General features: G+C 41.8%; 1 protein-coding gene and 1 pseudogene across 2 annotated transcripts in view; one reads left to right on the top strand and one right to left on the bottom strand.

Moving 5' to 3' along the window:
* SSC4D (scavenger receptor cysteine rich family member with 4 domains) overlaps positions 1-24084 on the top strand; it is a 105989-nt gene that overhangs the window by 67906 nt on the left and 13999 nt on the right. For both annotated transcript variants that reach the window (XM_083171161.1, XM_083171162.1), the window contains 3 exons: positions 16227-16532; positions 17428-17499; positions 22989-23303. In XM_083171161.1, coding sequence (XP_083027287.1) covers positions 16227-16532; positions 17428-17499; positions 22989-23303 — 693 coding nt within the window. The remainder of the gene's footprint in view (positions 1-16226; positions 16533-17427; positions 17500-22988; positions 23304-24084) is intronic.
* On the bottom strand, positions 2439-2582 carry LOC146060914 (U2 spliceosomal RNA; annotated as a pseudogene).

Genomic DNA, 24084 nt, shown 5'->3' with positions numbered 1-24084 from the left:
GAGAATTAGATTTGGGTGGGGTTTTACTTCAAAGTGAGATCTATATTGCAGTGTAAAAATAAAGCAGTCAGTATTTTCCCTGCACAGAAACAAAATTACTCACCCAAATCTAATTCTGTGTGTTCTATGTTACATCTGCCCCCCCTGCAGTGCACATGGTTTTGTCCATCTAAGAAGGATTTTGTCAGAAAGAATGAACCAAAATAAGGCCCTAAGTTGTCTCCGTGTCATAAACTCCACTGCTCCATCGGGGGGATGGGGGGTTGTTCTAGGTACTCGGACCCCCCCTCCTGCGTGCGCTACTGAGGTTTTGCAACACTGTTTACTTGGCATGGTGTGTTTTTTTGCATGGCATTTCTAGCTTTATGGTGCACTTATGTAGAGAAGTTGTTATACTGACCAAAACCATAGTACACACTGCAAATTTAAAGTTGATACAATGTATGTTCCATACAGTATTTCCCATATTTCTCCTTTTCCCCCACTTTCAAGCTTTGCTAGTTGCAATACATCTGTTTTGTTTATAAATTGTAAAATAACAAATGTAAAATGGTTTTGTTACAATTTGAAATAGAAATGAGTTACCAATTCTCAGTGGGATAAATTTACTTACTTTCAAAATCCATTTCACTCATATAGATTTTCATTTCTATCTACTTTACTTTGTCAGTGACAGGCTGAGGGTGTGGCATAGTGGTTTGATGTCACAGTACAGCGCCTCACATCCAATCTGTCACTGACATCTAGAAGCGTCAGTCTTCAGTACAACAGTTGGGCTGGTTATTTTCATTTGACTAGATGGGTCAATACTGACACTACCAATTACATGGGGCTGGTGGGGGAATCTGCTTATAATTGACTGAACAAAATGGAAAAGATAATAAAAGCTTAAGTACTTTATAACATAGGGCTGGCTATGTCTGGGGGCAGTCACTTAGCCTATAGCAAGCAGCCTTTCCCATAGAGCTAATCAGGAGAAAACAACAAACTTGGAGCTTCACTGGCATAGAATAATAATAAAAAGTGTAATCACCAGGCAAGCGGTTGGTCAGGGCTAGTAGCAAACAAGGAATGTCCAGGCACAATGCTTAAAAAATGTATATAATTGAACAATAATCACGTTCTGTAAACAGCAGGCTTAACTGAGGTAAGAAAATAGCATTTATTGACCATGTCCGCTTCTTCTCTGTGGAAGAGTATTCATGAAGAAGAATGATACTAATAGTTAATCATTTTTTATATAGCGTAGTAAATACTGTTACAGCTTCAACAATAGGAAATAGTGATAAAACAAACTGGGTAATTCTAGACAGACAAAATGGTCGGAAAGGCCTGCTCACAAGCTTGCAATGTATAGAATATCTGACCCATTGTCTTGTTCATTTATAGCATTAGATTTTTCTTGCATGTACAGACTTTTATTTATGATTACTATAACTAAGAAATGTTATGGAACATTGGTGCTGTAGTTGTCTGTTTTTAAAGTCATTATATATACAGTATCTGTGCATACAATGCTTATTTCTCATTATATAAAGAGTACAGATATATTTTTTCCCTTTCTTTTCTGGAGCCCGAGTGGTGCTCCAACACCCAGTGCAGTGGACCCTCTCCCGAAGGGGAAAAAGAGGGGAAAATAGGGATCGGTGGGACCTCCTCGCCAAAGCTTAGAGATACCCTCTTCCCTCAACCCCCAGAAGGGTTAGGGCAGGTGGGTTCTCCACACCGAAGTTTGGAGAGACCCTCAGTAGGCTTCCCTCTGCCTTGTGGCTAAGGGTAGCAGCTCTCCCCAAAATGAGAGAGCTTTGGTACATGGTAGTGGGTAGCCCATAAGGGTCGTACACACTGCCTAGGGTGAGGATGTGCAGCGCTAACCTAAAGGGAGAGTGCGCAGTGCAGGTGCCATACTAGTGCATGGTGCCCCAAGGTCCAACAGTGCAGGGTTCAGGCACGCCAGAGTTTCCCCAGGGGCACAGTGCAAGCTCGGGCTCCAGGCAGCCAGCCAATCAGCATCTGACCAAGTGTTTCTCTGCTCCATCTAGGGTGTTTTCCAACCCCTGGCATGGGAATGGATACTCCACTGGACTCACCTGAGGGTTGAGGCCCCTTCGGGAGAGCAATCTACTCAGTCCCAGTGTTTTCTTGCATCCCAAGGTTAGGGTACTAAGCTGGGCTTTTTGATTACTCCCAATCAGAGGCTATGAACCTCTGGAATGGGAGCAATCTGCTCAGTCCCAGCATTTCCCCGCTCCTTGGAAATGGATACTAGAATGCGCCTTTCGCTGTCTCATCCTTCAGGGGCTACAAACCCCATCAAGAGAGCCACCTACTTGGCCCAGTGTCTCTCATCTCTCTTACCAGTGAAATTACGGAAACAACACCTCCACCATCTGGCAAGGGTGAAGGTACTCAGCCAGACTTTTCCCTGCCCCGAGCATGAGGGGTCGTCCTATACCATCCACCCATTAGAGCAGTTACTCAGTCCAGCCTTTCTCTATTCCTCTGCCAGGGGCCAGTCCGCCCCCACTGATAAGAACAGATACTACACTTGATCTTAGCCAAAAGGCCATACAGATAATTACCAACTCTGAGACAGCACATGTTTCCTCCATTTACAGATCTATGGGCCTGATTCAGACAAGACCTGCTCGCTAAGCAGAGTTCTTACTAGTGAGATAAACAAATTGACATAAAGGAATAATTCCCTATCAAGCTATATATCCTATCTAACATAGGGCCTGATTGTTTAAAGTTTTAAGTACTGATATTTTAAGCACTGTGCATGATTCTGAGAGTGTGGATTTTACTTGGTGGTCCTGGGAGATAACCGTCAGGGCTGTATTTGTCACGCAGGGTCGACACCTATTACGGGCGACATGATCCTCCCTCCTCCTCCCCCCTCCGCCATCCTCCCTCATACTACAGTATATAGCACCAGAGTGAGTAACATCACATAATGACCCGCCTTCTCATTAACCTATTGACTACCGGGCTCGCGGCCGTAGGATTTGTTCTACAAGCGGTTAATGAATGGGGCAGGGTCTGTGACCACGGGCTCAGCGGCTAATTGGTCAGAGGCCAAGTCCCCTCCCATTATTTGAGCGCTGCTCCACAGCCATGCACACACTTACCTCATGTAAACTGTTAGGAGCCATTTATTATGGCTCATTTCTGTCTTGTCAGTTCTGTTGTTTTTGCCTGGTATTTGACTCTCTGGTGGCCTCCGGGGTAGTCTGTGCCATTGCAGCTCAATGTTATGTGAGCTGATTTATGCACAAGCCTGGAAGTTAATGATCTTGTTATCCCAGCATGGGAGCTGGGTTGGATCTTTCACAGGTGTTTTGATCACCTGAGCCCTTCTTCAGGCATTCTCCCCAGCACTGCCCGGCTGGTGATAGTTTCCTGTTCCTGTTGCAGGTAGCTGCAGTCCTTTGCTTCCTGCTGGTCATCTGACAGTTCATTGCTTCATTGCAGTGTGTCCTGGTCTTGTCCTGGTCTTGCCCTGGTCCTGTCCTGGTCAGTGTTCCTGTCTTGTCCAGTCCTGCCAAGCGTTCCCAGCCTGCACTCTTCCATCTGGTGCAGCTGGGTGTCGTGGTCCTGTCGCTGTGTGTCCAGTTCAGGTCATATAAGTGCTCCAGTGGAGCCTGGTTCTGTTCTAGTTCTGGCAAGCTGCCATATTCCATTTGTTATTCACTTGTGGGCAAGCGGCCCTGTTTCCTTTGTTACTTTATATTTCCCTTGGTCCGGTTCTTCCAGGTGTGGAGAGGCCCACGGTAGTGGGCATATGCTTGTTTTGTGGTACCGTGTGTTTGTGTACTCATTATTTACTTTGGCATGTTTTAAGTTGGAGGCTCTGTTGCTTCCGGTGTCTGCGACTGGGTCGCACTCCCCGCCCTTGGCCTGGTGCCGCTAGACAGGGTGCTACTCTTAGATAGCGCCAGTTAGCTAGACCTCCTCTTGTTTCTACCTCTGATTGTCGCCATAGGCTTGTCACCGCGTAGATCTGGTTGGAGAGGGCCTAACTCGCTCCTTCGAATGCGGCAACTACAGGAGAAGCCTAGTTACCACCTGACTACGGTCATCTGTCTGAGGAGGTCAACAGAGTTAATGTACAGTAGGTGTCGCCGTGGCCATTCTAAACAGCGGTCCCGGCTGTGGGTTCACACCCAAAACCTCCTCCCGGCAGGGAGCAGACATTGTTTATGTTAGGGTTTTCACACCCAAAACCCTAACATAAACAATGTCTGCTCCCTGCCGGGCTCCCTAGCGCCTTCCCCTCCTGTCGCCGGGTCCCAGTGATTGCCCCCCATCTTGTGTACCTGCTCTCCGGCACCACCAATGTGGACTACCGCGTCTCGCCTCTGTAATCCATAGCTGAAGTCATGGCAAGCCGCTGGGGCAGCTCCACCGGAGAAGGGTGGTGGTGGCAAAAGGGAGCAGCAGCCAGCCATCAGCCCGGGCACTGAGGTAAGCTCTTTATGCATGGGGCAGCTGATGTTCCCATAGTGCTGCAGTCTGGTACTGTATACTGGGCATTGCAGCAGCTGGTCAGCCAGAGACCCCTCTCCTAGTACCTGCATGGCTAATATCAAGAACTAGGGTAAGTGCATTAGCCGGTGGGGGGAGAGGGAGTTTTTTACTTAGACCATACTCAGAGGGAGAAACTGTATCTGCTATAGGGCTGGTGCAAGTTTTGATGGCATGTCCTAGGGTAGGACATTCTACCATGAGTATTATACCAAAGCAGTAAAAACATAAAAAGAATATAATCGGGCGCGATCTTTTTTAATAAATCCACTACTCAGTGTATATATATGTACATATACATGCACACATATATACACAAATACATACACACAAAAAAAGGGGGGGAACAAATCTGGTAAGTTTAGATAATGGCCGCTCCCAGAGACAATTCTGGAAATTGTCAATAAAAATAGTAGAATAAATGATCTAAATCAGTAAATATAACAATGATTTAAATTAATAGAAGATGTTTAGAGAGCGCCACACAATTTTTGAAAAATTGATTACAGTTTATTATAAAAAATACATATAAAAATAAATATAAAAATACACAATTAGAAATAACTCATACTGTATAAAAAAGTCACAATAAATGACCAAGATATAATTAATAGTATCCGGCTCCAAATCACTCAATTTAGGAATATATAATGAGATTTCAAATTTTCTTAGACACACAACCCTGTGCGCACCAGGGTGTGTGTATTAATTGAAAAAAATAGTCCTCCAAATTTCTTTTTAGAAGATACGTGTATGGCAATTTTTGTCAGTGCCAAAAGAACTTTAAAACTTTGATTGGTGAAAATAACAGGACACCCTGAGAGTTGGATAGGTGTCTAATCACCATGAGGTACAGACTGTACAATATATTGGCTGCAATGTTCCTCTGTATGTGAATGTGAAATATACTTTTTTGCCGCAGAAGAAAGGTTTTCAAATAGGTGAGCTCGCTACGACCCGCTTAGGCTCTAGCTGTATGTGGCGAGCCTCTGTTGTGGGTAGAGCGGGGAGCAAGCCTCACTGACCTGTTGATGTTTGTGACAGGACCTTCTTCTCCAGTGTTAAACGGCTTGCAGACACTTTGAGTAGGTGGCAGCTGTGCGTTATAGAGGATGCAGTCGTTCTCAGGGAAATCAAGATGTGATGAGTGAGGGCTCTGGATAGGTATGGGTCACAAAGTGACAGTCCTTGACGCGTTTCTCCGCAGACGATAATGGCGGTTTCTTCAGAAGGATTGTGGTATACTCCTGGAGTGAAAACCCCGGTTTTTAAATGCATAGTAGCCAATGGGATAGCTTAATTGCTCAAATTGATTGAATAATTGCAGGTGTGCATTCAACTCTATTTAGAGTTAACAAAAAGTAGCAGCGGTAGTGGAGCTCGGTATAGATTCATAATAATACAATACTTAAATCAAAAATGAATATATAAAGAAAAGAAATACATTACAAATCATTAAAAATATTCAAAGAGATATATAAACACATAACAGCGTTTATTAGAGGAATGGCATCATTGATAGCAGTAATAGAAACTACTCTGACAGAGGAATGAGTATGTCTAATTTACCACCCATTGGTTGTATAGGGAGCTATGGCTCAGTAAGTAGGGAAACGGCCTTAGGACTAAACGGGTACCAGGGCAACACTGGTTCGAGTCTGGCCAGAGACAGAACCCCAACAATTGTTATTATATTTATATTCAGATGATTTTAAATTTTTTCTTTTTTATATATAATACAGTGTCCCATTATAAATTTGAAGATTATACTGACTCATTCCTCCTTAGAGTACAAAGCATGTTATCACACACTGATATTTATATGAGAAAATTAGCCAGAGATGGGCCAATAATATAGGAAATAATAATAATATAATATATATTCTACTGGAATAGGACATAATAATATTCGATTAAGAAAAATTTCTTTTTATTTATTTAATAAATTTGATAATACTAAAGATAAATATAAAAAATTAATTAAAAATTATATGTACTTGAAAATAAATGAAAATAATATTATAGAAAAATAAATATAATGCATGACAATTAAAAATAACAATAACAATGAAAATAAAATTTTAATAATAATAAACAGTAGTAGTTAACAAAAAAAGGGGGGGGGGAGGGGGAAGGGGGAAGGTGAGGAGGAGACCTCGTTCTACTTTGTATCCGATATATTTTATAATAATAATAAAGAAAATAAAAAAGAAATGATAAAGAAATATAACCAATGGCCCCATAATGTAAACGTATGTGAGTCTTTGTTTATGTATACATAAAGGACCCCCACATTGGGTACCTCTCACTTCTTTACCTCCCACTCTATTTTATCCTAATGGGTCAGATCACTCAAACTTCTTATTTATCTCTATCATGTCAGAAGAATCCCATTTAAAATACATTGTTCAGTTCAATATTTTCGTTTAGGCCAACAGGGTGCAAGGTGTTTAGAGCAAAGATCCAATATGCTTCCTTTTTGCAAAGGAGGTTGAATCTGTCTCCACCTCTGGGTGTAATATTAATTCTTTCTATACCTTGTATTTTTAGACAATTCTCATTCCCTTGATGTTTATTTTTAATGTGTCGGGATAAGCTATGGGTTGTAACTCCTTTTATCACGTTTCTCCTATGTTCTAGGAATCTAGTGTTTAAGGAGCGAGTTGTTCGGCCAACGTATTGTGCTCCGCAATCACATGTGATTAAATATATGACAAATGTTGATGAGCAATCTATGTGATTATCAATCACATAGGATGTTTTGGTTGATGTAGATATGAAGTGAGTGCTGGGTTTCAAAAATTTACAAGTGATACATTTAGATCTTGGGCATTGGAAACAACCTTTCTTTATTGTACCAAGGGTTTTTTTGATTGTATTGGGGAAGTGACTCGGGGCAAGGGCATTTTTTAAAGTCAGATTTTTTCTGAAGACTATTTTTGGATAGTTTTCTAATGTTTCTTGTAAAAATCTGTCGTTCTTAAGAATTTCATGATTTTTGGTAATGATATTTTTAAGTTGTCTAGAGTGGGTGTTGTATTTAGAAACAAAAATGGGTGTAGAATTTTCCGCAAAGACCAAATTCTTAGATGTCTTTCTGTCTCTAGTTTTATTGAGGATGGAAACCTGTGTTTGGGTCATTGCTTCTTTTTGGGCCTCTTCAAGTAACTGTTTTGGGTAACCTGACTCAAGGAAGGCTATGGTTAGATCATCAGCCTGTTTAATAAAATCGCTTTCTTCTGAGCAGTTACGCCTAATTCTTAAATACTGGCTTTTAGGAATATTATTGATCCAGGGGCGGTGATGACTGCTGGTGAAGTTTAAGAAATTCTGACAATCTACATCTTTTTTATATGATATTGTACGGATGTTGTTATCTTCAGCCGAGAGTGCGATGTCCAAGAAGGTAATTTCTTTGGGGTGTATAGTGCTCTTGAAGGTTAAACCATATTGATTGGTGTTAAGAAATGAAACAAATTTTTGTGCTGAAAGTGTATCCCCTTTCCAAACAAAAAATAAATCATCAATGTACCGCCCATAGTACACCAAATTCGCCCCATATGGGCCGTCCCAGATCAACTCCTCCTCTAGGCGGCCCATATACAGATTGGCGAAACTTGGGGCGAATTTGGTGCCCATGGCGGTACCGAGAGTCTGTAAATAATAAACACCATTAAACGTGAAGTAATTGTGTGAAAGAATGAAGTGTATGGAATTAATAAGAAAATCACATGTGGTGTCACTGAGGGCATCATCAGATGATAAATAGTGTCTTGCAGATTCAATCCCACCACTGTGGGGGATGTTGCTGTAAAGTGATTCAACGTCACAGGTCAAAAATAAATAATCGTGACTCCACATTACATCTCCAATCCTACTTAGAAATTGGGTGGTGTCCTTGATGTATGACCTCAGTGACACCACATATTTTTGTAAGTGTGTGTCAACATAAGCTGATAAATTAGATGTGAGGGACCCAACACCAGAAATAATGGGACGACCAGGTGGTGATGTGATGGATTTGTGAATTTTTGGTAAATGATAATAAGTGGGAGTGACCGGGAAAGGGTTGTGTAAAAAAAGAAACTCCTTCTTGTTGATCGCACCCCCGGCTAATGCATTATCCAACATATGTTTAAGTTTTTTGGAATAATAGGGGGTGGGGTCTTGTTTGAGAATTTGATAAAAAAAATTATTATCAAGTTGTCTTAAAGCCTCAATTAGGTAATTTTTCAAAAATTGTGTGGCGCTCTCTAAACATCTTCTATTAATTTAAATCATTGTTATATTTACTGATTTAGATCATTTATTCTACTATTTTTATTGACAATTTCCAGAATTGTCTCTGGGAGCGGCCATTATCTAAACTTACCAGATTTGTTCCCCCCCTTTTTTTGTGTGTATGTATTTGTGTATATATGTGTGCATGTATATGTACATATATATACACTGAGTAGTGGATTTATTAAAAAAGATCGCGCCCGATTATATTCTTTTTATGTTTTTACTGCTTTCTTCTGGTATTTATTTGGGCAGCGATTAATCAGTTTATTTAATTGATTGTTTGATTTAATACATTGTTCAAAGCATTGTCTATAGGCGCTATATACTTTACGGTTTACTGTAAATTCTTTTTAAGGAATGGCATCCCTTGATAGCAACTCTAGGAATCTTAGACGTAACCAATTATTGGGTAATGTTAATATTGGAGAGAACACCCAAAGTAACACCACCTCATCAGAAATGATTCATTTGTTTAATAAACTGGAAACAGTTTTAAAAAATGAAACCAGACATTGGCTGGATAAAATGTTGCTCACGAAATACATAGAAAATAAAATGATCCCAAGAGGATTACGATTTTTCAAAACCTGCTCTTTTCAAGAAATTTCCGAACTAACTTCCAAATGGAATGATACATTGGATGAATGTTCTTTTAATTTAATTAAATTACTGATCACTTACAGAGACACTAAAGTCACTGAAGCAGCAACAGAGATCAGTTTGATACAAACCCAACTGAAAGCATTCAAATCCTGTTCAGATTTTTCTGATCTAGACACAAGATTGAATCAAAAAATTGATGAATATGAGTAGTTTTTGATTAATTCAAAAAATGGAAAATTGTCTAGAGATTTGGTAGATTATCAAAGCAATCAAGTTAGGACGTATAATAGGAAATTTAAGAACCCTAATTCCACACAAAATAGATCAAATATCTACCACCCCTCTCCTAACAGAGATAGATTCCCAAACAGGTCAGATTCATACCAACCATCCCCCAATAGAGGCAGGTTTCAGAACAGGAATAGGAGTAATTCCAGATATCAAAATGGCGAAAATAGGAGCCCTAGGGTTAATAACTATGAAAATAACCACAATGGGTACACAAGAGGTAGGAAAAACTCCTACAATAGATCTAATAACCACATTTTAAATAGATCAGATAATTCGAGAACAGCAATTAATCCCCCTAACCGAGTGTCAGACTATGGTGCAGAAGGTGCTATACCTAAACACCATTCCAATATGAACAGAAACCCCAATGCACCTTCCCAGGTCAGTTTTTTAGGGAAAGATCTTTTCCCACTGTGGAGAACTCAGAATCGGTACGAACCACTAAACGTGGAGTCACCAAAACGAAAAAGTTTAGAACAAGAGGAACCAGAGGAGGGATTAAGAAATCAATCCAAAATCACAAGAAAAGAATGAGAAATAAGGGCCTCTTCAATCTTTCCTCCAAAACTTTAACAGAGAGTGAAAAGGCTATTATATCCAAGGGGCTTAAGTTCGCACCAGCAAAACCACCACAACTTTTTGATTTATATGTCGAACTAAATCGCTACACCCGCGATCTATGTCGACAGAGACATTTTACTTTAAATAGATCGAGAGAGTTGAATGTTGAGACCATTCCCATCACTCTTGATGGAGATGATAGGAGAATGATCTCCATATTAGAAGACCTCAGAGAAGAGAGCAGTGAGGACTCATCCACAATACCTTTTTTTGACATAAATACAACAAATATCAATAAACTAAAGAAAAAATCTGAATTTTATCCTATCCAACAGAAAGATGGCTGCATTGAAGCATTTTATTCCACAACCCTTAGAGATTTCAGTATAATATGTGAAAAAGCCAATGACAAAAAAACGAAATCTAAATATGACAATCTACATCCGAACGAGAGAGCAGCTCTAAAGAGCTTAATGGAAGATGATTCCATTATTATCAAAACAGCTGATAAAGGGGGGGGGACCGTAATTCAAGATAAAAAGGACTACCTAATTGAGGCTTTAAGACAACTTGATAATAAATTTTTTTATCAAATTCTCAAACAAGACCCCACCCCCTATTATTCCAAAAAACTTAAACATATGTTGGATAATGCATTAGCCGGGGGTGCGATCAACAAGAAGGAGTTTCTTTTTTTACACAACCCTTTCCCGGTCACTCCCACTTATTATCATTTACCAAAAATTCACAAATCCATCACATCACCACCTGGTCGTCCCATTATTTCTGGTGTTGGGTCCCTCACATCTAATTTATCAGCTTATGTTGACACACACTTACAAAAATATGTGGTGTCACTGAGGTCATACATCAAGGACACCACCCAATTTCTAAGTAGGATTGGAGATGTAATGTGGAGTCACGATTATTTATTTTTGACCTGTGACGTTGAATCACTTTACAGCAACATCCCCCACAGTGGTGGGATTGAATCTGCAAGACACTATTTATCATCTGATGATGCCCTCAGTGACACCACATGTGATTTTCTTATTAATTCCATACACTTCATTCTTTCACACAATTACTTCACGTTTAATGGTGTTTATTATTTACAGACTCTCGGTACCGCCATGGGCACCAAATTCGCCCCAAGTTTCGCCAATCTGTATATGGGCCGCCTAGAGGAGGAGTTGATCTGGGACGGCCCATATGGGGCGAATTTGGTGTACTATGGGCGGTACATTGATGATTTATTTTTTGTTTGGAAAGGGGATACACTTTCAGCACAAAAATTTGTTTCATTTCTTAACACCAATCAATATGGTTTAACCTTCACGAGCACTATACACCCCAAAGAAATTACCTTCTTGGACATCGCACTCTCGGCTGAAGATAACAACATCCGTACAATATCATATAAAAAAGATGTAGATTGTCAGAATTTCTTAAACTTCACCAGCAGTCATCACCGCCCCTGGATCAATAATATTCCTAAAAGCCAGTATTTAAGAATTAGGCGTAACTGCTCAGAAGAAAGCGATTTTATTAAACAGGCTGATGATCTAACCATAGCCTTCCTTGAGTCAGGTTACCCAAAACAGTTACTTGAAGAGGCCCAAAAAGAAGCAATGACCCAAACACAGGTTTCCATCCTCAATAAAACTAGAGACAGAAAGACATCTAAGAATTTGGTCTTTGCGGAAAATTCTACACCCATTTTTGTTTCTAAATACAACACCCACTCTAGACAACTTAAAAATATCATTACCAAAAATCATGAAATTCTTAAGAACGACAGATTTTTACAAGAAACATTAGAAAACTATCCAAAAATAGTCTTCAGAAAAAATCTGACTTTAAAAAATGCCCTTGCCCCGAGTCACTTCCCCAATACAATCAAAAAAACCCTTGGTACAATAAAGAAAGGTTGTTTCCAATGCCCAAGATCTAAATGTATCACTTGTAAATTTTTGAAACCCAGCACTCACTTCATATCTACATCAACCAAAACATCCTATGTGATTGATAATCACATAGATTGCTCATCAACATTTGTCATATATTTAATCACATGTGATTGCGGAGCACAATACGTTGGCCGAACAACTCGCTCCTTAAACACTAGATTCCTAGAACATAGGAGAAACGTGATAAAAGGAGTTACAACCCATAGCTTATCCCGACACATTAAAAATAAACATCAAGGGAATGAGAATTGTCTAAAAATACAAGGTATAGAAAGAATTAATATTACACCCAGAGGTGGAGACAGATTCAACCTCCTTTGCAAAAAGGAAGCATATTGGATCTTTGCTCTAAACACCTTGCACCCTGTTGGCCTAAACGAAAATATTGAACTGAACAATGTATTTTAAATGGGATTCTTCTGACATGATAGAGATAAATAAGAAGTTTGAGTGATCTGACCCATTAGGATAAAATAGAGTGGGAGGTAAAGAAGTGAGAGGTACCCAATGTGGGGGTCCTTTATGTATACATAAACAAAGACTCACATACGTTTACATTATGGGGCCATTGGTTATATTTCTTTATCATTTCTTTTTTATTTTCTTTATTATTATTATAAAATATATCGGATACAAAGTAGAACGAGGTCTCCTCCTCACCTTCCCCCTTCCCCCTCCCCCCCCCTTTTTTTGTTAACTACTACTGTTTATTATTATTAAAATTTTATTTTCATTGTTATTGTTATTTTTAATTGTCATGCATTATATTTATTTTTCTATAATATTATTTTCATTTATTTTCAAGTACATATAATTTTTAATTAATTTTTTATATTTATCTTTAGTATTATCAAATTTATTAAATAAATAAAAAGAAATTTTTCTTAATCGAATATTATTATGTCCTATTCCAGTAGAATATATATTATATTATTATTATTTCCTATATTATTGGCCCATCTCTGGCTAATTTTCTCATATAAATATCAGTGTGTGATAACATGCTTTGTACTCTAAGGAGGAATGAGTCAGTATAATCTTCAAATTTATAATGGGACACTGTATTATATATAAAAAAGAAAAAATTTAAAATCATCTGAATATAAATATAATAACAATTGTTGGGGTTCTGTCTCTGGCCAGACTCGAACCAGTGTTGCCCTGGTACCCGTTTAGTCCTAAGGCCGTTTCCCTACTTACTGAGCCATAGCTCCCTATACAACCAATGGGTGGTAAATTAGACATACTCATTCCTCTGTCAGAGTAGTTTCTATTACTGCTATCAATGATGCCATTCCTCTAATAAACGCTGTTATGTGTTTATATATCTCTTTGAATATTTTTAATGATTTGTAATGTATTTCTTTTCTTTATATATTCATTTTTGATTTAAGTATTGTATTATTATGAATCTATACCGAGCTCCACTACCGCTGCTACTTTTTGTTAACTCTAAATAGAGTTGAATGCACACCTGCAATTATTCAATCAATTTGAGCAATTAAGCTATCCCATTGGCTACTATGCATTTAAAAACCGGGGTTTTCACTCCAGGAGTATACCACAATCCTTCTGAAGAAACCGCCATTATCGTCTGCGGAGAAACGCGTCAAGGACTGTCACTTTGTGACCCATACCTATCCAGAGCCCTCACTCATCACATCTTGATTTCCCTGAGAACGACTGCATCCTCTATAACGCACAGCTGCCACCTACTCAAAGTGTCTGCAAGCCGTTTAACACTGGAGAAGAAGGTCCTGTCACAAACATCAACAGGTCAGTGAGGCTTGCTCCCCGCTCTACCCACAACAGAGGCTCGCCACATACAGCTAGAGCCTAAGCGGGTCGTAGCGAGCTCACCTATTTGAAAACCTTTCTTCTGCGGCAAAAAAGTATATTTCACATTCACATACAGAGGAACATTGCAGCCAATATATTGTACAGTCTGTACCTCATGGTGATTAGACACCTATCCAACTCTCAGGGTGTCCTGTTATTTTCACCAATCAAAGTTTTAAAGTTCTTTTGGCACTGACAAAAATTGCCATACACGTATCTTCTAAAAAGAAATTTGGAGGACTATTTTTTTCAATTAATACACACACCCTGGTGCGCACAGGGTTGTGTGTCTAAGAAAATTTGAAATCTCATTATATATTCCTAAATTGAGTGATTTGGAGCCGGATACTATTAATTATATCTTGGTCATTTATTGTGACTTTTTTATACAGTATGAGTTATTTCTAATTGTGTATTTTTATATTTATTTTTATATGTATTTTTTATAATAAACTGTAATCAATTTTTCAAAAATTGTGTGGCGCTCTCTAAACATCTTCTATTAATTTAAATCATTGTTATATTTACTGATTTAGATCATTTATTCTACCAAAGCACCAGCTCAGAGTTGGTAGATATCTGTGCTCTTTAAGTAATTTGAAGCAAGCTATGAAGACAAACAAATATATACAGGCATACCAATGACTTTAAAAACAGAAAATTATATATATGCAGAACCAATGCTCCCAAACAAATGATGCATGTGGTGTCTTACTATTCACAAAATCATCCTCAGCATTCTCATAAAACTGCAGACAGGATGCATACATATGGGGCAGGCCTCTTCCTTGCTGGCGAATCGCCAGAACGTCAGCGCTGGCGATCCGCCAGCAGCCTGCCTCACCATCTGACTGAGACGCGCGTGCGTCTCACGCGCACGCGCGTCTCAATCTCCGTCGGCTGGGCGACGGCAACCCTGTCCGTCTCAGGAAGATGGACAGGGTTAGGGGGGTTGCGGGCTGGCGGCGGGGACCCCGGGTTACCGCAGACAAGCCGGCTGTGACCCAAGGGAGCGGCTGGAAGCGCCGTCCCCTTATCGTTATGCAGATGGCGCTGGCGGGGGATGGCGGCTGGCGTCGTCATCGCCATCCCCTGCCAAGATAGGACCTGCCCCATCTGTATGTGTGTGACTCTGAATGAGGCTCATAAAGGTTTAATGTAGGAAGGCAGGTAAGAATTTTCGGTACTTGTGTATTATCACGGCACCCGTTTTTACTACGTACGCAAATGTAGTAAAATCGCATCGCATGCCGTTATGTTACATGTATTACGCATCCCCTCGTGGGGTTCGCTGCGCTCGCCACGCTTCGGGCTCGCCACACTATATAGAATCAACTCCACCCCGACGTGGATAGTTGGGATACGAAAAGGTCGGTCGGACGTGAAGCCACTCTTCAGGATGACGTGGATAGTGGGGGGGGGGGGGGGGAGGGGAGCCAAAATAAATGACATGATATGTAATTTAATGGTATATGACATTAAATGGCATTATTCTAGGTTCAATCAGAACCGATATCTCATCGCATGCCATACAATAATGGCATGCATTGCAATTTTTTTATCGCACCCCATCGCATCGCATGCCATACAATAATGGCATGCGATGCGATGCGATTTTTTATCGCACCCTATCTTTTTATGGATTCACTGACACAGAGCAGTGAACACATTATATAGGAAAATCGCATCGTATCGCATGCCATACAATATGGCATGCGATGCGATTTCACTACCGTGAATAGCCCACTACGCAAATGCCGTAGTGGACGCCGTGATAATACACAAGTACCGCATTTTCTATGGACAGCATCAAACTCAGAGGTAGTTGTTCTGTATGTAGCAATAAAAAGACTGGAGAAGTGAGCCAGTGGAAAAGTTGCCCATGACAACCTGTGTGACATTAAGATAACATTTATTAAGTGCATTTTATAAAAAATTTTTAGGTAGCAGTAGATTGATTGTCATGGGAAACCTCAATTGCCCACTTCACACTTTTCATTAATTCATACAGTATATCTCCCTCTCAGTACATTCAGGTACATGGCTACAAAATGTGATGAAGACATTAACATTTACTAAATCTCTGTTATTAGTGAAATATAATTGGGTGTCAATAAATTTGCTTTAACAATGCTATGTTCTTCCATACAGATATTCGCTTAGTCAATGGGGAGAGCCGTTGCCAAGGCCGAGTTGAAGTTCTGTACAATGGGACCTGGGGGACAGTATGCGATGATGATTGGGACATTGTAGATGCCAATGTGGTTTGTCGACAGCTGGGTTGTGGCAACGCTGTTACTGTACCTCACCGTCTCTCATTTGGCCAAGGAACTGGACCAATTCTATTAGATAATGTGGACTGCAAAGGGAGAGAAACAGCACTGAGTCAGTGCAGGAGCCTTGGATGGGGAATTCATAACTGCTACCACTATGAGGATGTTGCTGTCACCTGTAATGGTAAAAAGGTTTGGTTCCGGTCTGTCATGGAAAAGAAATAAAAGGTTATGTTGTACGTCTTTTACTAAAAGCTCAAATGCATCCACAACAGAAATGTGCATCAGTTAATTCATTTTACCTAATATGTGGTGCATGAGTAATATAATGTATAAAAACACACACACGCGCATATATATATACAGTATATCTACGTCCAGACACGGTGGCACTCCCCAATAATACACGATACACTCAGGTAAGTGGATAACGTTTCGAGGCACTTTATTTCCTCGTCATCATATCTGATCTGATCTGATGACGAGGCAATAAAGTGCCTCGAAACGTTATCCACTTACCTGAGTGTATCGTGTATTATTGGGGAGTGCCACCGTGTCTGGACGTATGTATTGGAGACCGTGGTCTTCTGGCTGAGCACCCTTTAAAGTTTTGCTTTTCGGCGGATGTGCTGCTTCCTTTGGGACATTATACAGTATATCTATATATATATATAGAGAGAGAGAGGGTGATGGTGCGGCACTCACAGCTCTTGCAAAGATTCTTGATCGATATTGGTGTTTCCAAGAATCTTTGCAAGATCTGTGAGTGCCACACCATCACCCTCTGTACCTGCTTACCGCTGTGCAGGCACCAGCCTATACCTTTACCTCGTTGGGAGTGCCGGACCCCTGCTGTCTATATATATATATATATATATATATATATATATATATATATATATATATATATATATATATATATATATATATATATGAATGTTTGTATCTTGCTCTATTGCTCTATGTCTATAAATAATTATACCAATGCAAGGCTTTTCTGGTTCTAGTACTAAATGAGCAATACTCATAATGTTTAATGACTAATATATTATGTTACTGCATGTTATTTATTTATTCAGAAATGCTGCCTACACCAAGTAACAAGGGTATGTCCACAAAAACATCCTCAACATCCCTACAAAATGGCCTACGTAAGTTAAACCACCAGACCGATTGCAGAGTGCAGTTGTATTGTTTGTGCATTTTGTTTTCCAAAATAAATTATATCCTATTTAACAAAATGACTGGACCTTGGGCAAAGATCATCTGAGTGGTCTTTGCCTTAATCATATAATTTCCCCCTATATCTCCAACCACATTTTCATTGACACTGCTTTCAGACCTCTTTTCCTCTGCTGGTCAATTTCTCACTGGAACTCTGGTCAGCTCCAATTACCACATCCAGGATTTCTCCATTGTTGCCCCAATGCTCTAAAACAGTGGTAGCCAACCCTAGCCCTTAAGAGCTACCAACAGTTCACATTTTCCAGACAACCTAGCTGCTGCACAGCTGCACTCATTAATCACTAACACATTTTAAAAGATATACAGATGGAGCTAATTAGCTCACTTGTGATTTTGTGAGGAGACCTGCAAAACATGCACTGTTGGTAGCTCTCGAGGACTAGGGTTGGCTACCCCAGCTCTAAAATGTTTACTCTCCTTTATCAGAGTCTGTTACAGTATCCACACTTTGTAGCCACATCTATTTGCCAACGTGCATGATGGTATAAAAATAGTCCACACCGGGTGCCACCAGTATTAGTGACACTCCTGTGTAGGGGATGCAGTTTAAATCCCGGCGGTCGGGATCCCGGCGTTCAGAATCCCGACGCCGGAATCCCAACCGCCGAAATCCAGACAGTTTCTCCCTCCGTGGGTGTCCACGACACCCCTGGAGGGAGAATAAATTAGTGTGCCGAGCGTAGCGAGGCACCAGGCCCGCTGCGTGGCGAGCGCAACGAGCCCGCAAGGGGGGGCGATCCACGTCCCCCCCTTGTCGGGATTTCGGCGGTCGGGATTCCGGCGTCGGGATTTTGAACGCCGGGATCCCGACCGCCGGGATTTCATACTGAATCTCTGTGTAGCTATCCTGTGTATTGATGTTCAGTTGTATTGTTAACCCCTGTGCAGAGATGTGGATAACTTGTGGCACCATATAAATAATAATAATAATAATAATAATAATAATAATAAAAAGGGGCAGATTTATTAAGCTTGGAGAAGAGATAAACTGGAGATAAAGTGGAGAAAAGGTAAAAGGAGATAAAGCACAGCCAATCAGCTCCCAACTGTCTTTTTCAAACACAGCTGATTGGCTGGTGCTTTATCTCCTTTTACCTTTTCTCCGCTTTATCTCCAGTTTATCTCTTCTCCAAGCTTAATAAATCTGCCCCTAAATCCCCTCACCACCTCCCACACACACATCAACACTTCCATATTTCATTTACATTTTCCAATGTATTATTTTTATCAACATATTTAATTCAATTATCACCCCCAATTATTAGTACATAATTGAATAGCTACCATATCATTCAGAAACCTTCTATCATATCAGTGTTGTAATGATATGACAGAGATCCAGATGCATTCATCATATTGACAAGCAGTCTGTATGTTGTCAGGGGTGTATGATCCCATATGTGCAGGGGTTAAAGTGGGCCGGAACGGGGCGGAACTGAGTTCCGGCAGTTGTAATTGAAGCCGGAACTCAGTTCCGCCTCCTTCCGCCCACTGTGCACGGCCACAGTTACTAGAGATTTCCTCCAGCAGGCTGGCTCAGGCTGCATTCATTAAGCCATTTAGAGCTCAAACTCCGGAGCCCGCCCAGTGTCCCCCCTGCCTCTAAAACCCGCCCAGCGACTTACTGCCTCCAGAAACCGGCCAGCGTCCCCCTGCCTCTGCAGCACGCCCATGCCCAGGCAACGATATGACCATGCTGCTGATGAGAGGAAGGAGGATGCTGAGAGGCAGACAGTGTGACACACTGTCTGCCTCTCACCATGCGTCCTCTCATCAGCGGCATTGTCAAATTAGCCAACACTGCAGCAACCCAGGGCGGTATTGCAAGGCAACAAGTTACTGACGCTTCTCCTGCCCCTATTGCTTGGCCACTGCGCAAGTACTTATCTGAGCAGACACCTGGCCCCTTCTCCCAGGTCAGATAGCAGCCCGCAGTACAGCACACACAACTGAGCCTGCAGCATGTGGGTGTGCAGTGCAGGCTGGCTAACTTACATTACAAAACTTGACTCCCAGCTGCGCTCACAAAACTGAGCTGACAGCAGGGGAGAGCGCACGAGTGGGCGGAGTCAAGGCTGATACATGATTGGAGTGGGGAAGTGAAAGGCGACCTGGGCAAACTGCCACTAACAAATATGGCCGCTGGTCTAGGAGGAGGGTTCTGCACATGCCTAGAAGCAACAGATCCTCCTCCCATGGGCCTTTGGGGATCCTGACTCAATGCAGTAGGACAGCCTGCCACCATCATCACATCTATGCAGTCAGACAGCCACCACCACCACCACCACAAACAAGTAAGTGCAAGAGCAGCCTTGGGTAAGATGTAAGTTTTACTAAAATAAGGCAAGCTTTTCCAATGTTTTTAAACAAGAGTATATATATATATATATATATATATATATTGCACACACTTATGCTGTAATGTATAATATAGTGCTTGAAGTGGTGTTCCATACCATTCAGCTGTCCAGGATGTAGACAGCAGCACACTCTGGAGCCCTGCAGTGTTGGCCACCCTTCTGCTCAACACTGTGTCCCACTTCACCTGCAGCTTCCTGCCAGTGCCTCCTATACAAATACCCCAGTCTATGTTCCCATGTCCCAGTCCCTTCCTGCATGCCCTAATCTGTATTCCTATGTCCCTCCCTGCGTGCCCCAGTCTGCGTTCCTATGTCCTACCCCTGCGTGCCCCAGTCTGCGTTCCTATGTCCTACCCCTGCGTGCCCCAGTCTGCTTTCCTATGTCCCTCCCCTGCGTGCCCCAGTCTGCGTTTCTATGTCCTACCCCTGCGTGCCCCAGTCTGCTTTCCTATGTCCCTCCCCTGCGTGCCCCAGTCTGCGTTCCTATGCCCTTACCTGCTTGCCCCAGTCTGTGCTTCTATGCTCTTACCTGCGTGCCCCACTCTATAATCCTATGTCCTTCCCTGCATGCCCCAGTCTGTGCTTCTATGCTCTTACCTGCGTGCCCCACTCTATAATCCTATGTCCTTCCCTGCATGCCCCAGTCTGCCTTGATATGTCCTTACCTGCATGCCCCACTCTATATTCCCATGTCCATTACTACCCTGCTGTGATACCTGTGCTCCTATACCTGTGCTTCCCATATACAGCCCTCTGTGCCCTCCCATTATTGCCCTGCTGGGAGATAAGCTCCTATACTTGTGTTGCCCCCTATATCCCCCTGTACTTTTCCATTACTGACCTTCTGTGAATGCCACTCCCATAGCCAGCACTACCATTAGTCAGCCGCATAAAGGCACCTGCTCCTGAGGGGCCCCACTGGGTTCTTTTAACACAGAAATGACGGGATGGCCTTCATCTACATCTGCAGCTTACCGAGCGCTTTAGACGCCGCCCTGCCGAATACCTTCCCCCCGCCACTGAATACCCTTGGTACCATGTAAGGGTTGAGTTATGGGGCGTGGCTTCTGCCAGGTGGGAGGTGCTAGGGGTGTGGCCCGCAAGGGTGGGTGTAGAGGGGTGAGTTCCATCACCTCCCTTGGACCACTTTAAGCACTGCATATGTGATGTTATATGGTTGACATACTGTACCATGGGCTGTGTCCACAGCCATTCAGTCTCTTTGACTACAGACTCTGTAGCATGATATTTAGGGTGACCAACCGTCCCGGTTTGCCCGGGACAGTCCTGAGTTTAACCTCATAAATCCCGCGTCCCGGGCAAACCCATCTCGGGACGCGGAAAGTCCTGTTTTAAGCCCCGTATTATCAAAATAAAATAGTTGGTGTTACTTGTGACGTGACGCCCGGGGGCCGGGCAGCTCACTGCTCAGCCTCTATCCGGCCGCCGCACAGCATTAGACTTGGAGTGTGGGAGGGGATTGGAAGCTGTTACGCCGGCGCCGCCTCCCCATTATTGGTTAGTTCGGCCACCACGTGACCGCGTCCCCTCCCACTCTCCCAGTAATGCTGTGCAGCCAGCCAGTGCCAACCAGGGCGGGTGCGGCCGTTACTGACCTGCTGCTGCGTGACTGAAGGCACCGGGCGGTGACCCGGCGACGGCTGCTGGAGCGAGGCTGGAACCTGCGAGGCTCTGCTGAGCCTGAGACTGTCTGTCAGTCAGTCTGCTCTGCCGCGGGACGCGGGTCTGTCTGCTCTGCTGAGTGTGCCCGTGCCTCCCTACCCCTGCCTGTGTGCGGCCGGGTGAGTCACTCTGACTGTGAGAGTCAGTCGAGAATGATGAATCATTAAAAGTCCTGTAACTGTTCTATATTCTTTCTCATCCCTCCCATTTCCGGCCAGGCCTACCCCCTATTATACTGACTAAGGGTTAATACGCTATGCTGAATGTTTTTGCACTGGTCTGGAGGCTGACCCTTAGTATAGGGCAAGGCCTGGGATTGGGAATGGAAATCCCATTATATACTATATAATGCTGCCCCCTAACCCCTGACTTTCCTGGGGGTGGGGGGGGGGGTTGTCGAGCCCGCGACCCCCTGTCCCGGGTTGGCCCTTTGGAAAGTTGGTCACCCTAATGATATTTGGTAAGGCCAATAATCAGACTTGCAATAATGGAGTTTGTGAAGCTTTTCACTTTGCTGTTCATTAATAATTACAATAATAATAATGCTGCTGCTACTACTACTAATACTACAATAATGTGGTATGCAATTAATGCAAAATGATAACATCACTGGCTACCTTGCACAGTGCCATATTCTGGGGAGGGGGGTGGGGCTGTGAGTGCTATTGCAAGACCTGTGCTGCACATGTTCAGAACGAGTCTTGTGTCTGAGCAGACACATAAACATTGGATTTGTTTGTAAACCATTGGATTTGCATACAAATTCAAATCAGTCTCATAGAGAAAAACAATGCAGTAAATTTTATGACCAGTAGGAGGCAGATGCACTCCACAAACCTTGAACAATCACTTTGCATTGTAATTCGTAAACTATAATTTTGTAGACTTGTAATATGTTTTTGATGTTTCATTCTTTGTTGCGGTGTAATTGTATTTGCATGCTGTAGATGTCTTTGCTAAGAATAGATCAGGTGCGTTAAGGTCCATACACTCTGACACTAGCAGGACGCTATGTAAAACTGTCCACTTTGCTGCTCATCTACTGGTAATACCAGCTGAAAGCAGCTCAGACAAGTAAACTCAAAACTCAAAGTCGCCCAGTGTGTATGGGCCTTTAGTGTTATATTTGGCAAAAATGGATGTAAATGTGCCTATTTTCAATGTACATACTCCACAAATATGTTGTTATACATGCGCAATTCTTTTCTTAGCAATCCTTTGTTCCGTAACGTAAGTTTTTATAAGAGCTTGATAATGGTTGCTTTTTATTCATTGGAATAAATTGCCTGCGCTGTAGAAGTCCTGTAAACACTGAGTAAGTTGGGCAATAAATGTTAATTATATCATCTCAGGTGATGGCAGCATCAGGTTGGTCAATGGAGCGGACTCCTGCCAAGGAAGAGTTGAAATCTACTACAAGGGAAACTGGGGTACAGTGTGTGACGATGACTGGGGAATAAAGGATGCAAGTGTTGTATGCAGACAAGTTAGCTGTGGTCAAGCCTTGGACTACAAAAGCAATGCTTATTTTGGTTTTGGAACTGGCCTAATATTACTGGATAATGTGAACTGTGATGGGTCAGAACCTTACCTGTCGTCTTGCTACAGCCTTGGTTGGGGAATTCATAACTGTGGCCACCATGAAGATGCTGGAATCATTTGCGCTGGTAAATAGCAACACTGATTGCTGTCCAATGATCATGTTATTGTGTGATTAATGAAAATGACAATAATCTACTTTTGTGGACATGTCATCCTCCACTGATTTGCATATAAATTGCTATAAGATTCGGTCGTGTATATCCTTGTAATACATCAAATAGTTACCTTAAACTAACCTCCCATATGTGAGTTCAGGATCAGGTAAGAAAATACAACCAATTGAAGAAATGAAAAGCACTGCGCTAGTTAATAAGTCCAATGGACCATTTTCACATTCACATAACAATAGACATATTTATAAATATACAATTTTATTGGAAATATTAATTGCTTAGGAGGCCACCTTATTGGTATAAAACAATCACATTTAATATAACATAAACAATAAAACTAGATAAAAACTTTTTGGTAATAAAAGTGATGATATTTCTATGCTTTGTATCGAAGTATATGTGTTATCCAGCTTATACAAATTAACACGTTCCAATTATTTAGATTGATCTCAAGGAGCAAATCAAATACATGTGATTTGTCGGATGTGGATGTGGAGGGATATCGCGTCTCTCCCCTACGTCACTGTTCTCCCCTGTCTCATGCAAAGCAGCAGTACTTGGGCGGTTGTTGAGCTTGGACTTGCCGTCCAATGGAAAACAATGTGGTGCTCTAATGGTGTTAATATGGAATAGTGAAAGTCTTTCAGATGGTATCGGGTCACAATTTTGGATGTAGGAATCTGGGTAGTGTGATCTCTAACCGGTTTTGCTCATCTCTCCATCTGCATCTGTC

Source organism: Crinia signifera, chromosome 2 (genome assembly GCF_055691185.1).
Source record: "Crinia signifera chromosome 2, ASM5569118v1, whole genome shotgun sequence".
NCBI classification, from domain to species: Eukaryota; Metazoa; Chordata; class Amphibia; order Anura; family Myobatrachidae; genus Crinia; species Crinia signifera.
The sequence above is the reverse complement of the archived record's forward strand: the minus strand, read 5'-3'. Positions and strand labels throughout refer to the sequence as shown.